The 15,545-nt window shown below is 45.9% G+C and overlaps 1 protein-coding gene across 2 annotated transcripts in view; it reads right to left on the bottom strand.

Moving 5' to 3' along the window:
- Positions 1–1,214: 1,214 nt before the first annotated feature.
- Positions 1,215–15,545, bottom strand: part of LOC147750559 (uncharacterized) — a 94,568-nt gene continuing 80,237 nt past the window's right edge. Inside the window, exons 7-8 of one of the 2 annotated variants that reach the window (XM_086966915.1) lie at positions 2,276–3,149; positions 1,763–2,220 (exon numbers count right to left, since the gene is read on the bottom strand). In XM_086966915.1, the coding sequence (XP_086823041.1) occupies positions 2,485–3,149 (665 nt within the window). In that variant the 3' untranslated portion in view covers positions 1,763–2,220; positions 2,276–2,484. Of the gene's footprint in view, positions 3,150–15,545 lie in introns of both variants that reach the window. The other variant, XM_086966910.1, reaches the window with a different exon arrangement.

Genomic DNA, 15,545 nt, shown 5'->3' with positions numbered 1-15,545 from the left:
CTTAGACTTTGGACCAGTGGGCTTATGTCATGGGATGGGCACAAACTGCACTAGCGACTGCAGTGGAGGACCTGATCTCGGCGCCTCTTGGCAGACTTAATACTATCATATTATATTTGTCTGTTGCCTTTAGTACAGCGGCTCATGATATTTTTATTCACCATCTAGAATAGTTTGGCCGGCACCCGTAGTCTTTCTGTAGCTCTCTTCCTTCCTCTCTCGGAGCTCCAGACAGACCTTCTATGGTCACTATAGGGCTCTTCCCTATCCCTCATCCTTTTTAATGTACATCTACGACCACTGGCTAACCTAGTTAGATTTTTCAGAGCAGATTCCTTATACCAATGAAACTCAGCTGAGAGTGTCCTTCATTTGATATCTGTCTGAGCTTATGCCGTCCTATATTCCTGCCTCTCTGCCATCCAGGCATGGACGAATGAAAATTAGCTGAAGCTCAATGCAATGGAAGGAAAACAAAGGCCATAATTCTTTCCCAGGGCATCTTGTGGCAGGCAACCTTTAAGCCAGCTCAGATGGGACCATCTCCATCCTCTGTGGCAAGGGACAAACTTTGGGAATTTTACATTGACAAGGACTTTCAGCTGGATCATCAGGATAACTTTGTGACTGCCCTCAGATTCTGTCAAAGGAGGCTTCTGAAGTTGATTCTTCCCACAACATATCAGGACTATAGTGTAGCAGCCAGTATTGTTTCAAGGCTTGACAGACCCAAAATCTGGTATTTGGGTCAGTCAGTGGAATAAATGCAGAATCTATGCGTGGTTCGATGGGAGTGAGGCTTGTTGCTTGTCTGTAGCAATTCGATCATGCATCTGAAGTGAAACCGGGTCTGCTCTGCCTCCCTTTCTCCCATCAAATCAATTTTAAAGACATTGCACTGAGAGCACCAGGCCTTCTGATGTGGAGGACCTCAGTGTTTTCAGACTAGTCCCTATCGCTACATTCCATCATGCCAGCTTCGATCAGAGACCAAAATACATTTATTGACTCATCAAATTAAAAAGGTGTGTTTAGAGGGTAGCCTTTTCTACTGTAGCCCCTCAGCTTTTCAAATGAAACCCATTCTCTCTTAAGGGCTTTCTGTTCTGTTAAATTTAGTAGCTGGTTGTTTTTGTGAACAGCCTCTTTCTCAGTTTCAGCACCGAAACGTGTCTGGGTGAATATGTGCTTAACAGAAATTCACACTCACTCACTCCGTGGCCAACCATGTATTATACAGTACAATTTATACAGAACAATATAGTGGCTAAAACACCATACGTTTTATGGTCAGTTCTAAAGAGAAACACAAGAAATATCACAGTACTTCAGGATCTGTCCGTGAACCCAGGCTTATAATTCCGGTGCATGAGCAAATTGTAGATGTACCCATGGGAAAAATGAATGTTATTCCCTTAAGGTTGCTTGGGTTGAGGATCCTTCTGTTCAACTATTCTGAAATAAGCCCTCTGTGCACAGCCTGTCACCCAGAGTCCCATGCAGTCAGTCCAGCCCCATAAAACTACTTGAACTCAGTCGAGCAGATCATCAACTTGCATTAAAATCGTCTCAGACACAACACCCTCTTCTGGGAAAACAAACATGAAAATAGAGTAAGTTGTGACTGTTTGTAGGATGGTGGTGGGGCTCATCAATAGCCAACAACTTGTCAGGTGAGGTACATGTTGGCAAAACAGTTGTCAAAAACGATACATGTTCTTTACCGTACAAGACTAATAGTACACATTTTTATTTTTTATTTCATGAAATGTTAATGTACTCTTGCCTTGGCCTTTTGTGGTACTATATATCTGTTACTCTTCATACAAGGCAAACCTAGGTGGGAAGCAAGAAAGCACTGTTCATGGAAGCAGGTACAGGAGATGATTCAAGATTGTACACAATAAAAGGGATGTTGACTGTGGTAACTTTCGGAATAATTGTTTGTGTCTGGCTCTGACATTCTGTCTTTTCTAAATATATTGTACTCATAGATCCGCAAAGTACTGCATGTGTTGTTGTTTTGTTGACAATTTGCACCCTAATACTGTTTGCACTTTTGTCAAGACGAAGTCCATGTTAATGTATTTGGAGTAATTTTTCACCCCATGGCCATTTCATATGGATGCTGATGAACTCTGCTATTAACACCATCGCTGCTAGGGAGATTCCCCTCCTGTGCGGAGTCCAGTTTTTTCCCATTGTTCATGACGAGCTCAGCTCGTCATAAGCACAGGAGCACTGTACTGCATGACGAGCTGAGCTCGTCATGAGCAGGGAAGGGGTTAAGTTTAAGCTAACAATAAACTGCAGAAAGGCAAGTGTGATATTTCTCTTTCTCTGGAGTGTTAGGCCTTAGCCATTAAACCTTTGGCAAATTCACTGATGAGGTGGACAAGAGGAATTACTGTTAGACAAAATAGGTCAAGTGTTTGACCATCATTTAGTATTCATATTTTTCCCATCTTACTTCTTGAAAGACTATCAGTTTTTGGGATATTTATGTGTTTTCTGATGTGCAATGAGAGTCCCATTTTGGCTGAAGCTTTTCTCACACTGGTGACACTGATAAGGTCTGTATCCCAGGTGTGTCTTCTGGTGTCTGTTTAGAGCCCCCACCTGATTGAAGCGCTTCTCACATAAAGCACAGTGAAATGGCCTTTCTCCAGTGTGTGTTCTCTTGTGCACAAAAAGAGTGTCCTTGCGTCTGAAGCTTTTGTTACATTCAGTACACTGGTATGGCCTCGCTACGATATGTATTCTCTTGTGTCCAATAAGATCCTCCTCCTTACTGAAAATTTTCTCGCATTCGGTACAGGAATAGAGATTCACATTTGTCTGTATGTTTGGTAGACATGCAAAAAGGTTTGCATGGCCCACACTACTCCCATCACTATAGGTTTCTGATCTCTGAACTTCAAAAGCGAGATTTGTTGGATCATGGAAATCTCTTTCACATAGAGGGCTTTCTTCCATTTCTAGTTCCTGGTTCATTTCCGACCACAGAGAGCCTCCAGATTGCATTTCTTTCTCATAACTATCGACAATCTTCACTGTGCTGCTGGCTGGTAAAGCTTTCCGTGGCATTACTTTTTTTGTAGTTCTTACAACATCTGCTTCATTATGTTTTGTGTTCTGAGATTCGTCACCTGTTGGAAGAATACATCTAAGTTCAACAGATATCAAAACATACAAACAAGGTTACAGACATGAATATTTAATTTCGATTATTTCATTTTAAGAAGGCTCCCATGGTGAAAGGACCATCAAATGTTTTATTCTTAAAAAGAAAATCCTGCTCCGGAATTATTTAAAAAAGAAAAAAAAGAAAAAGAAAACTGTTTGGCACAAGGCTGCGTCATGCTGACACAGCCCTGCACCAAACTGCAACATCTATTGTCAGGAACGGCTGTCACAGCAGCTCCTGCCAATGCACTATAAATGACAGCCTTCTTGGTGGTCATTGAAAAATGTAGCAGACAGTCTCTCCATCCTAGTGATGGAGTACTTTACTCCGTCCCTTGACAGAACGACGGGCCATCCGCAAATATTAAATCAGGCCCTCTGTTTCCTATCTGCTCTCATCATTATGTTGTCTTTGGGACAACTTTGATACACAATCAGCTGCAATTGTTTTGATCCCAGCCACATATTTACATTATGCGACAGTTCTGACTAAATTATGCAACAGGAACATGAAAATAATGTGGCATAATGCGCTACTTTTTCTGATCGTATACTTCATTATTTGTCATTTTTACACTTGTTAACTCTGTCTGGGTATAGGTTACACCTCATTAGTCTCTCACAATAAGGAGCTCTAGAGGAAAAGAAATTCCTCAGGTCGCCCTGCACTCAAACAATAAATAAACATTACAAAGAACTGATCAATACAGGCTTAAACTTTTATCATATATAGGAATGGGAGTGGGTATTCTATTTATATGCCCCAACAATAAACCTTATTCCCTTTCATATGCATTATCCCAAATCCCTATAGCCCAAAACGTAGCAGTTTTTCTAAAAAATCTTTAAGGTTATCAGTCACTTTGTTCCAAGAATACCCTCCACTTAAACAGGTGTATATCCAACAACAACAATTGTGAAAAGGTGAGATAGGACCTCACGTGTGCTACCCCATAGGAGCTTACTGGTTGGTTCCCACCAGTTGTGCCCATGTTTCTTATTATAGGTAGCTATCTCACCTGAAAAAAATACTTAGGGGGATATTCACAAGGACTTATATCAGATTTATCCCTACCTTAATACATCAAAAGTGGAGATAGAATTAACACCCCATTCACAAGCTAGTGCAAACTGCAGAGACCACCAACTAACCCTAATTAGATGCAGAGTAGGAGTTCCCGTGCAAAACCACACCACCACTTTCACACAAACTGCCAGATCTGCGATGCGAACCAAAAACAGGCGATAAGCCGCGGTAGCAGCAGGGAATTAACACCTGCCTTTTGCTGGTGTTAAGCAGGACGAATACCTGTAGCATAAAAGGGAGCCCAGCTTAAGAACCACACCTGAAGAACCACAGATGCCATGGAGACAATGATCATGCAACGTGGATACCTGTAAGGGCCACAACACCCACAGCAACCACCCCAGGCCAGCCACCACCCCCAGGACCTGTTCCCCCACCCCCTCCCTCCCGGACACCACAGAGGCAGCGTACACAAAGACAGCGTATCCACCTGAAACGCACCTGCTGCCCACACCCAATTCCAGAGGAGGACATTGCCCACTACAGGCCCAAAAGGACAACCATCCCCTGCATCCTGACCCACATCCCCCACATGCTGACGATGCCAACCGAGCGGACAACCAACATCCCTCCGCAGACAAAGCTGCCAGCTGCGCAGCACATGCCGGCCTCTGGTACCATCCAATCCACAACTGCCAGAGTCGGAAGAGTCACACAGCCAGCCCCATCCAAGGTCATCACACCTGTCCTGGATGCCAACATCAGCCTGGTGCCCCAGCACCCCCACTGCACAGGAGCAGCTGGAGACGAAGCAAGGTCCCTACGCCATAGCTGGATTCACATGTCAGGGACAATCAACTGCACACATGTACCCCTCGTGCCCCCATGCCCACAACCTCACAACAGAAACCACACGCATGCCACTGCACAGGAGCAGCTGGAGACCAAGCAAGGTCCCTACGCCATAGCTGGATTCACATGTCAGGGACAATCAACTGCACACATGTACCCCTCGTGCCCCCATGCCCACAACCTCACAACAGAAACCACACGCATGCCATGAATGTGCAGGCAATAGTGGACTGCTTGGGACTCCTCCACAATGTTGTGGCCAGCTCCCCAGGCAGAGTGCATGATACTCACATCTCTCCACAGTCCATCATCACCCAGCGCTCCCAGGATGGCACACATGGAAATGCAGTGCTCGTTGTTAAGTCCAAAATAAACACACTACACACCTTCAGCCCACAGTCATGCAACTCCCGACACTGCCAATGTGCAGGCAGCACAACTACATGCAACATGAAACACAACATGCCAACCGACCAGACACGACAACACAACTCCATTGGGAATCCGGCCTTGCCATGCCTATGACCCAACCACGGCATGGCACCACAGACACACAATAGCAGGATGTGAGGAGAGGCATGGAGTAGGCATGCACGAGAGCAGCAAGTGACTAAGGAATGGGAACCTACCTAATGCCAGGTGTGGCGTGGAGGTGCCGGACAGACCACAGAGTGCAAACCACGGAAATGGCCATGTGGAGATCAACTGCTGGTGCATAGAGTGTAGTGGCCAGTGGACGCTACCATGTCCCCACAGGCTGTGGGGCCGAACGTGAAATGTTGCACGTTACGTCCCCCCCTGCATGCACGTGCGTAGTAGATTGGGCCTGCGTACGCCAGGCCTGCATAGGGATGTGTACAAAAAGCCCGTTGCACTGGTCCTGGTTCTCATTCTGAATGGACAACGCACCTGCAAGGGTGGCGCCTCTCAGCCTGCCACGAGTCCTGCGCCGAGAGCGCCAGGGCCTGCGTTCCTGCTGCACCCCGGGCCGCTGGTCCCCAGACCCGTCATGCCTGCCCCAGCGCTAAAAAGAGGCTCCGTTCACCTGCCTACACCGGCATGTGTCAAAGAGGGCCCACCACGTGCCGGTGCAAGCTCCAAGCACCAGTCCCGCAACCTCTGCAGCCTCCGTAGTCCATCGCTGCCCCCCCACCCCCCCAACGCTTGCCCACATTACTCCTTTCTCATTGACATACTCAACTGGCGTCCTCTTCGACCCAGTAGGTCCCACATGTGGAACTGAGTCCTGAATGGCAGTGATCCCAAGTCCTTGGCAGCGGCCACAGCACTAGAATCCCTTCGATCAGTGAGGCATAATTCCATATCGCAGGCCTGCGACACGTGGTGCCACTAGCCCTGTTCAACGCAAGCCGTCGACATGTGGTGCCACTAACCCTGTTTAATGCAAGCCGTCGAAGCGTGGTTTCAATATCCTGTTCAACGCAAGCCGGCGACACGTGGATGAGAGCTCAGGCATACCCTGCGGACCAGTAGGTCCCACATCCAGCACTTAGTTGCGAATCATGAATGGCAGAGTCCACACCAGTGAACGCACAGAGAGGAGTAAGAGGAAGAGACGGCTAAGTCCGGACGAAAGCCGGATCAGAGTCACGGAGGAGATCGAACACTATCAACAACTGACCTGGTGCCATCAACCCTGTTCAACGCAAGTCAGCATCCGGTAGAGGTAGGCCCGTGCAGAACTCTGTACATCCGGGGCCACTTACTCTGTGCAGCACAAGTCATGGGGCCGTTATGGTTGAATGGTTGTGTCCTTTACGATGTACACTTTTGTCTATTTCTGACTGCACCAGGCAGCCCTTGCCGGCTGGTGTGCACACACCCCACTCACATCCAACACAGTTGACACTCGGGATGTGTGCCTACTAATAAATGTGGCCGTGCGCATGTGCCCGTAGACATTCACACCATATGAGCAAGTGTGGCCGTGTGGTCATTGTGATGTTGCAGGGCCTGTGCTCTTCATGCTGACGCAAAGTGCGGTCTTCAGTGGACGTTACCATGTCACCTCAGCGTTGGCAGTGACCCTGGACATGTAGCTTCGCACGCATCCCCCTGCATTCACAAGCGGCGTGTGCTGGTCCGGCGTACGTCAGGTCCGAGCTGGGGTGTGCTGATTCGGCAGGGGGAGCAGGGCGTGGCTCGGACCTGGCCTTGGGCAGGAAGTGCGGTAAGTGTGTCTCTGTGTTGGGGTGTAGTCACCACCAAGGCCAAGGAAGTCGATGTTTCAATGTAGCATGCACCTGAAGGGTGGGCCTGCACGTACGGGGTCATGTAGGAGCGCAGACCGCTCGGGGTCTTGGCACATGCATGCCAAGTGTTATGTGTATTAGTCCTGCGGATGCATAAGTCAGTTGCTTGGCCTCATTTGCAGCGCGATCACAGCCAGCCATGGGCTGTACACATGTGTCCGCCCTGTCTGGACCATTGTCCTACACTCAAGTGGCTGCACACCTTCAACGGCCAGCGTCACGGTGTTGTTGGCATGCCGCTGGACATGCGCGGGCAGGCATTACAATGGTGTGCCGTAGGAGTGCACATGATGCAACCGCACACAAGTGTGGGGGCTCGTGGGAGGCAGGAGGAGCTCAAGTGTGGGGGCTCGTGGGAGGCAGGAGGAGCTGTGTGACAGCGTAACACACAGTGAGGCCACTCACGTGCCACGTGCTGGGCATATCATCCATGATTGTCAGGGTCACAGACATCCCACAACAGGTCTCTGTACATCTCCTGTATGCATGCAGATGGTGAAGTCACTGTAGGGATGAAAGGTGCTTTGTCTGAACTATCAGGCGGTAGCACATCTACAGCTCCGAGCAGGAACTTGCATGTGGCCAGTACCCCCTGACAGATACAATAGCATTTGCTTGCGACTCCCACATCACACACTGCCCAACATGAGACCAAAGTGTTCACATCCCACATGCAGAAGTCCTTGGTCGTAGTTAGCGTGCGTGAAATGGTCTTCACACGTACTCCTACCCTACCCCAGGCTTGCACCCACTGCACACAGACACTGCTCATTGCACAGAGCTGTGCCATTTCATCCACAGGACTGGCGCAGGGCAAGCCAGGGCCGCTTCCAGCAGAGCCACTGACGCAATGGCAGACCATCCCGGACACATGCTCGACTCCAGTCTCATGGACCTGTACCGTGCACGTCTGTTGCATGTACTGGGGGCACTGTCGTTGGCAGTGCTGCGGATCAGTTACCAGCTGAGCTTCTGCCTTGTGGACGTCACATGCGTGCAGCCTGTGTTGCATTGTCGCTCATGCATATTCGAGTGGTCCAGGGATGTCTGCCTCTCCAACGTAACAGTAGCTGACCTGGATATCGAAGTGTGTGTGTGTGTGTGCGCCCCATGTTGGCCCACGACCAGGAGTGTCACTGTGATGCCAGTTTATGGCATGCATGGATGTTTGGCAGGCAGCCTGGAAACTGGACCGGGGAGATTGCACGAGTCAAGTGTGCAGTGAGCACATTCAGCCACTACCCGATTGGGCTTTGGTGCACATTGGGTCCAGTGTTGGAGTCAGCTGATGGATTACATCAACGACATGTCAGATGTTGTGCACAACGATCGCTCATCTGAGATGAGGGCCTACGCTGCAGCACTCGCGTTCATGGACGAGTGACAAGGTACCTGCAGCCACAACTGTATGTGACCCATTGCACGTGTCCCGACGCCTGGTTGCATGTTGAGAGTCTGGTCACATGTACCAAGATGACAATGGACATGGCTGCATTGGCCTGGACTCATGATCCAGGCGCAAACAACCAACACGGGTTGGCATTGACTTGTGTTGGTGATGGACTCCCCCGAGGTGGACATGGGCGCTTTCCTACGTTCCTCATTCAGGCATGCTGCTGCTGCATTGGTCTGCATATCGTGGCACTTCTCTTGGCCATACTGACACGCACTTGTTGATAAAGTTTCTGCACTTTCACTTATCTCCAACTGTTTTGTGCCTTGATTTGTATGCCAATGTGAGTGTCAAAGACTCTCTGGCTCCCTGGCATACGTGCATTGCTACCCCATTAGAACAGTGGGTTTGTACTTGTGCTTTATTATGTCCCAGTTTTGTGCTTTGCCAGAGGCGTATGGCCGTTTACCGGCCACAGGCAGGTGCACTTGTGTCCTGTGTTCGGTTGTGCAAATTTTGGTGTTGTGTTTGTACCACATTATGCTCGATGTTGGGGTGCTCTGCTTCCTATGTGTGTGTGCGATGTCCCTTCAGCTCTGATTTGCCTCACCCTTCTCCCTTTCAGGCAGTGTGGTTTTCACTTCTGTGCTTGTTCAGTGGTGCGATATTGCCGGGTTGTGTGACTTGTGCTCTTGGTTGGTGTTGTTACTCTTGGGCATGGTTTGTCAGCAGTTGTGCTGTGCTTAATTGTGCATGTGTGCCATTGTGCCCCTCTCCCCAGTCTCAGCTGGTTCTCTCCCTGTTGCTGTTGTCTGTTAATTTGCAAAAACAACAGTTGAAGGACAGAATGCAGAACAATGTCATACATTCACCCCAGTACAGAGATCTGGGCCAAAATCCTTCGTTTTTTTGCTCACCAAGCCACCCCAGTTCAGACAAGGCCATATGCAAATCAGCCTTGACCTTGTGCCTCATGGGAACAGTCCAGCCCGAACTGCCAAGCCATGTCTTCCCTGGATCGGAATCAAGCATAAAGTACTCACTCCGGTTATGAGTCCCTTTTATAACACCTGTGTTGTCATAAATCCGTCTCCAAAGCTCACCAGCCCAAATTATCTTCCCGCATGTACCGGAGGATGAGCGTTGTCTCATTCATCACAGTGACTGACAACCTTAAAAATGTTTTAGAAAAACAACAACGTTTTGGGCTATAAGGATTTGGGACAATACCTATGAAAGGGAATAAGGTTTGTTGTTGAGGTTTATAAATAGAATACCCAATTCCATTCCTATATATGATAAACGCTTAAGCCCGTATTGATCAGGTCTTTGTGATGTTTATTTACACCTCAGTAGTACCAACTTAACCTCATAAGTGCTGCGCCCAGTCCAACGGCACCACTACCTCGGGAGTGCTGCCGTCGGCCGTTGGACGTTCCAGCTTAACCTGCGCAATGGAACGTTCAGCACTGGAGCTGGACGTTCCATAGCAGCTAAGGTGTTAACTCTGAAACAGCAATAAGCAACAGAGACAACCTTTGCAAATGGCCTTCCACTGTGCCTGGTACACACGTTGCTGCAATTTTAGTAACGTTTGAACTATTTCAGCTAGAAACTAATTGTGTTAAAATCTGCAGATTATGCAGCAGATGATGGATTATGTGGCAAATGCCATCTAATAATAATTATGCGGGGAAAAAACGCCATGGCTGCACAATCGCATAATTCCAGTGGCCCTGAGTATAGCTAAGGGACATGCTAACTCTTCTCTTTCCATTACTGAATAGTTATCTTCAGCTCCCTTCCAAGAAAAGCAACTACTCTTTCCATGGCATCCTCAACTTGCAAGAACACCGCTTCCAGACCCTTCATGCTTTCACCGATAGTTAAACCGGTCTTCTTATAAACATACTCTGGCGCCTAGCCATACTAAGATCCCTTTTTATGTAACACTCTCAAAGGAAGTACTACACTCCTGAAATTCTTTATGAATTTGGAGTAGTCTGCCAACGTAAGGAAAGATCTGACTTTTTCATTATTCATTTGTCATGGAGCCTTTACAATGGATTCTGCCAAATCAAAGTTGGGACTCACACCTTTGCCAAATACAGTGTCCCCTAGGTACGATACCGTCCCAACTATGAACTTGACCTTTTCTTTCTTAATCGTCAACTCACTCCTTCTCAACCTTTCCTACACAAGCATCAACACTTCATCATGTTGTTCCTTATTCTGACCATAAATCAAAATATCATCCTGGAAAACCAAAACTTGGTTTGGTACATCTAGCACATGTTTCATAATCCATTGGTAACAAGCTGCCCCCGTTGTGAGGCCAAAAGGCATCCTAATGAATCGGCTAGCCCCATGTGATGTTACAAAAGATGAAAAATGTCTACTTTACTGCAATAACTTAACCTGATGATATGCTGAGAAGACATCTATCCCAATGAATACTTAAGCATCCTTCATAATTATCAGTGCTTCTACAATGTTATGCAACGGTTGCCTGTCCATCCAGATATTAGCATTTAAGTCACGGAGGTTCCCATACAGTTGTATAATTTCCCATCCATGTTTGTGAGACAACACAACAGGTGCAAGCCATTCTGAGGGCTCTAATCTCTCTAGCACTCCTAACCTTTTCAATTTCTCCAGCTCGGCCTTCAAAATTCCATCATCATGTGGAGAATTTTCATCAGCTTGGAAACTGCTGGTTTTGCCCAAACCTTAAATATATATTTTATGTTCAAAGTCTTTCTACAGACCTAGCTCTTCATTGAACAATTACAAAAACTTTTCAATAATGCCAAAATTGTCACTCACTCGTGCTATGATCATCGCCTGTTCAGGCGCATTGGGGTTCAATGTAATCCCCAAAATCTTTGGTGGCCCCATCCTAGTAAATGGTCTTTCCTCTTCACAACATACACCTTCCTTATGGTTTATCTGTCCTTCAATCAGATGGACATGGGGGGCATACCCAATGAGGCCAATGGTAATACAACCATACCGAAAAGGATTTATGTCCGGTTTACCTGACACAATATCTTCTTTTTCCAAATTTTACAAACTTTGTAATCTACAACATGTAAGGAGAACCTGAATCTGCAAGTACTGCCATTTTCTTCTCCCCAACGGTAATTTTGCAATTAGGCACATTGATCTTCCCAGTGGCACACTCAAAACATTTTCTCATTAGTCAAGTGTAATACTATTTTTCCCATATGCTCTTAAAAATATTAAATATGATGCTCTTACCCATTCTATCTCTGCAAACTTGTGCATAGTGCCCTTTCCACATTGCCTGCATGTGGAATTTTTAACATAACTTGTTGGACTGTTTGCAGTCTGTACATTACTTCCCCATCTATAACACCTGAATTTAGCATTTTTCCCATTGATGTGCTCACCCAAACATTCTTCTTCTACCTAGAGGAAGAATCTGTCTCAACAGCTTTCAATTTTGCAACAACTGCACTTTCCTTTTTATTCTTGTTTCATTTCTTTTACCCAACTCGAGGTATGTTCCATCCCTTCTATGATGGATATTGCCTCCTTCAGGTATGGATTCCATGACAACATTTTCTCTTAAACCTTACAATAATTGGTGCACCGCACCAGCTGATCCTTTATAAGCAAACCATTCAACATTCCAATGTTCTTCAAAGGGACTGCATAGTTTTCTACTCAGTGTTCCTTTCATGATGAGCAAAGAATATGTGTCTCTCCAATGCCATGTTTACCTGCTTACTAAGATGTATTTCATACATTTTTACTGTCATTTCATACTCATCTCTAAGTACACCAGCAGCATTACCTATTGGAATGTCATCCAGGCTTCTGTAAATATTTTTTCTTCTATGCCTAAATTATATAGTAATAACCCTTGCTCTTTTATAGCAGACAACGCCTCTCCCCGAATTACTATATTAGTAGTTTCTTTCAAAGTGACCATGGTAACAGGAGTTTACCAGCATTATATAAAGCTATGACATTCTAGTAGCTGCCATGGTGAAACTCAGTAAAAGTTTCTAAGGTGGGTTGAAAACAAAGAGGCAAAATAATAAAGCAACAGAAGAATTTAAAATAAATGATAACAACTGCAATATCAATACGTATATTTCAATAATGTCAAGTTGTCAATCAATGCAGAGTTTTCAGATTTACCATGCTGTATGAAGACTGACAACACTTCATTGTGTTTTTCCTTCTTTTTCCTTAATACAACTACAAATTCTAAGAAAAATGGGAAACGGTGTCTCAATCCTGCTATTTAAAACATCTCCTCTCCTCGTTGGAATGATTGCCGCTTCGTAGCCTTTTATTGAAAATGGCTTCCTTAAGCAAACACTGTTTTTTCATGATGTGCAATGTCCTAATGCAAGGAAAGAAAATTGGTTACTCACCTGTAACTGTAGTTCTCCAGTATTGGTATCTTTCATAGATTCACATGCTTGAATCATTCCCCGTTGTGAAAGTAGGAGTCCCCCGGTACCATAATAAAGCAATGTGCATCACTATAATAGGTACTAATGGCAATGAGCCATAGGTTGTATAGCATATTCACATCCTTTTTCAAAAAAAGGACCAGACTATAAACTTTAGCCAATCAGTTCACAGCACCCTCTAGAACACTCCCAGGAGAGGCGGAGTCCCTAAGATTTTCAAGCAAAAGTGTATTACTTTAGTCTCAGAGAAAAAGGGGAAGCCTCTCGGGAGGAGAGTGGGTCGCATGTGAATCTATAAAATATACCAATACTGGTAAGTAATCAATTTTCTTCTCCACTATTATATCTTTTATAGATTAACATGCTTGAGTCAGCAGTAAATCACACTTAATAACTAAATGAATATATATATATATATATATATATATATTACCTACTGGCGGTCGCCAGTAGGTAGTTATAGTTAGGATTGTTTACAATGTTAAATCTCAAAATTCTATTTGGAATAACTTTGGAGCCGGTTGACGAATCTGCCTGAAAATTTCCACAAAATGGCCTCGTCGAGCTCCGGTCCTTCCCAGAAAGTTTGGGGGGGATTCGTCAAGCGGGGGCCGAGATAAAAGGGGGGTCCCAAAACGCGTTTTCTCCATGTTAATTTCCATAGGGCGGTCGATTTCACTTTTAGCCCGAACGGATGAATGGATTTCCACCAAACTTGGCAAAATTGTAGGGACTGGTAGCCCGATGTGCCTTTGCTATGTCTCAAGATATGTGCTCCAGTAGAATTTGAGTAATTTAAGTTTTAAAAAATATATATATCTGTAAGCGCACACCGGTGCGCGCGCCGGCGAGCGCTCCGGTCGCGCCACGTGAGGTGCGCACTGAAAGCTGATTGGCTGTCGGGTGTCTGAAAACATTCGAAACAGACCGGAGCGGCCGCCATCTTGTGTCTCGGTAAAATCGAGACACAAGAGGTGTCAAAAACAAAGGGGGGAATTGACCATAAGGGGGCAGGGTAGACCCCCCCTGACCCCCTAGGTTTAATGTGGGGGCCATAAAAGGGCCCCGCGGGGTCAAAAAAAAAAAATATTTTTTTGGATTATCGCGGGGGGCGCGCATGGTACGCGCACCGGGGGGCGCACCGGGGAGCGCACCAGGGAGAAAAGAGAATGGCAGAGTTTTAAAATTTAAGTCATTTTATATAAATGGGAGGTAGTTCTGAAAAGAACTGTTTTTTATTCTTTTTGTTGTTTTATATTTTTTTTGGAAGTTTTTAAACTTTTTTTGCTTTTTTTGGTTTTTCTGAACATTTTTTGTTTTTTTTGTATTTTTTAAGGAGAGAAACAAAAACCAAGCATTTCAAACGGGCTCAACAGGAGAAAAAAAAAAGGGCAACAAATTAATATTTCCTTTGGCACTTGTGGTTTTCCCAAGCACGATTAATAAGAGTGATGCATTGCTCACCATAGCAAATCATTTGACCACAAAATTTACAAACCATTTTAAAATTTGAAAAGTTGGTTTGTATGATGTAGCATGTCTCCCTAACTTCCGGTCCTGATGGGGTGGGAACAGTAGTTTTGGAGGTGCTGGCAGAAGATTGTACAGGGTTTTTGGCCAGTTCCCTGACCTCTGCCCTAGAATAGTTGTTGGGATGTTTTCTTAGCATATGCCTAATCATTGTGTGGTTGCCGAAGGAGTACTTCTTGTTGGGATTCCCCCTTGACATCTCCTGATGACAGATAAGGCAGGTTGCTTTAGGTGCATTCACTTTTTTTTTGTCACTCGGGATAGAAAAAAATTGCCAAATGATGTGCTCTTTTGGTTTGTATGTTATGTTGTCCTCTGGGACGAATCTACTGTCCTCTTCGTCCTCATCCTCCTCCTGTTCTGGATCTGCACCACTGTGAAGTTGAGGAGGTCCTTGTGGTGGTGGTGGTGGTGGTCCAGAAGATCCAGCAGCTGCAGCTAATGTAGCCATTTTCTATAGATAAAAGTAAAGGTCTTCCTCTCTCAAAGCAAAAAGGTAGAATAAGGAAAAAAGGTGGGGGCTTTCCTCATTTTGAAAAAAAAATATCCTGAACCAATGAGAAGTGTTAATTTTAGGTCACATGACTAGGGGTTTTATCATTATGAAACCAAAACTGTTATGAACCAATCAAAAGTGTTATTTTTAGGGCACATGACTCGACGCGCTTACGCTACGCGCCCAGGGGCGTGCCCGGGGGCGTGCCCCGGGTCACGTAGCATAAGCGCGTCGGTGCGCTTACGTCGTGCGTTTCACGCATACGCGGCTACGCGATACGTCACGATCATGTTTTCGTTCGCGATATTGGCGCTTACGGGACGCTCCCCGGTGCACG

Source organism: Lissotriton vulgaris, chromosome 1_1 (assembly GCF_964263255.1).
Source record: "Lissotriton vulgaris chromosome 1_1, aLisVul1.2, whole genome shotgun sequence".
NCBI classification, from domain to species: Eukaryota; Metazoa; Chordata; class Amphibia; order Caudata; family Salamandridae; genus Lissotriton; species Lissotriton vulgaris.
This window is presented reverse-complemented; position numbering and strand designations above follow the sequence as displayed.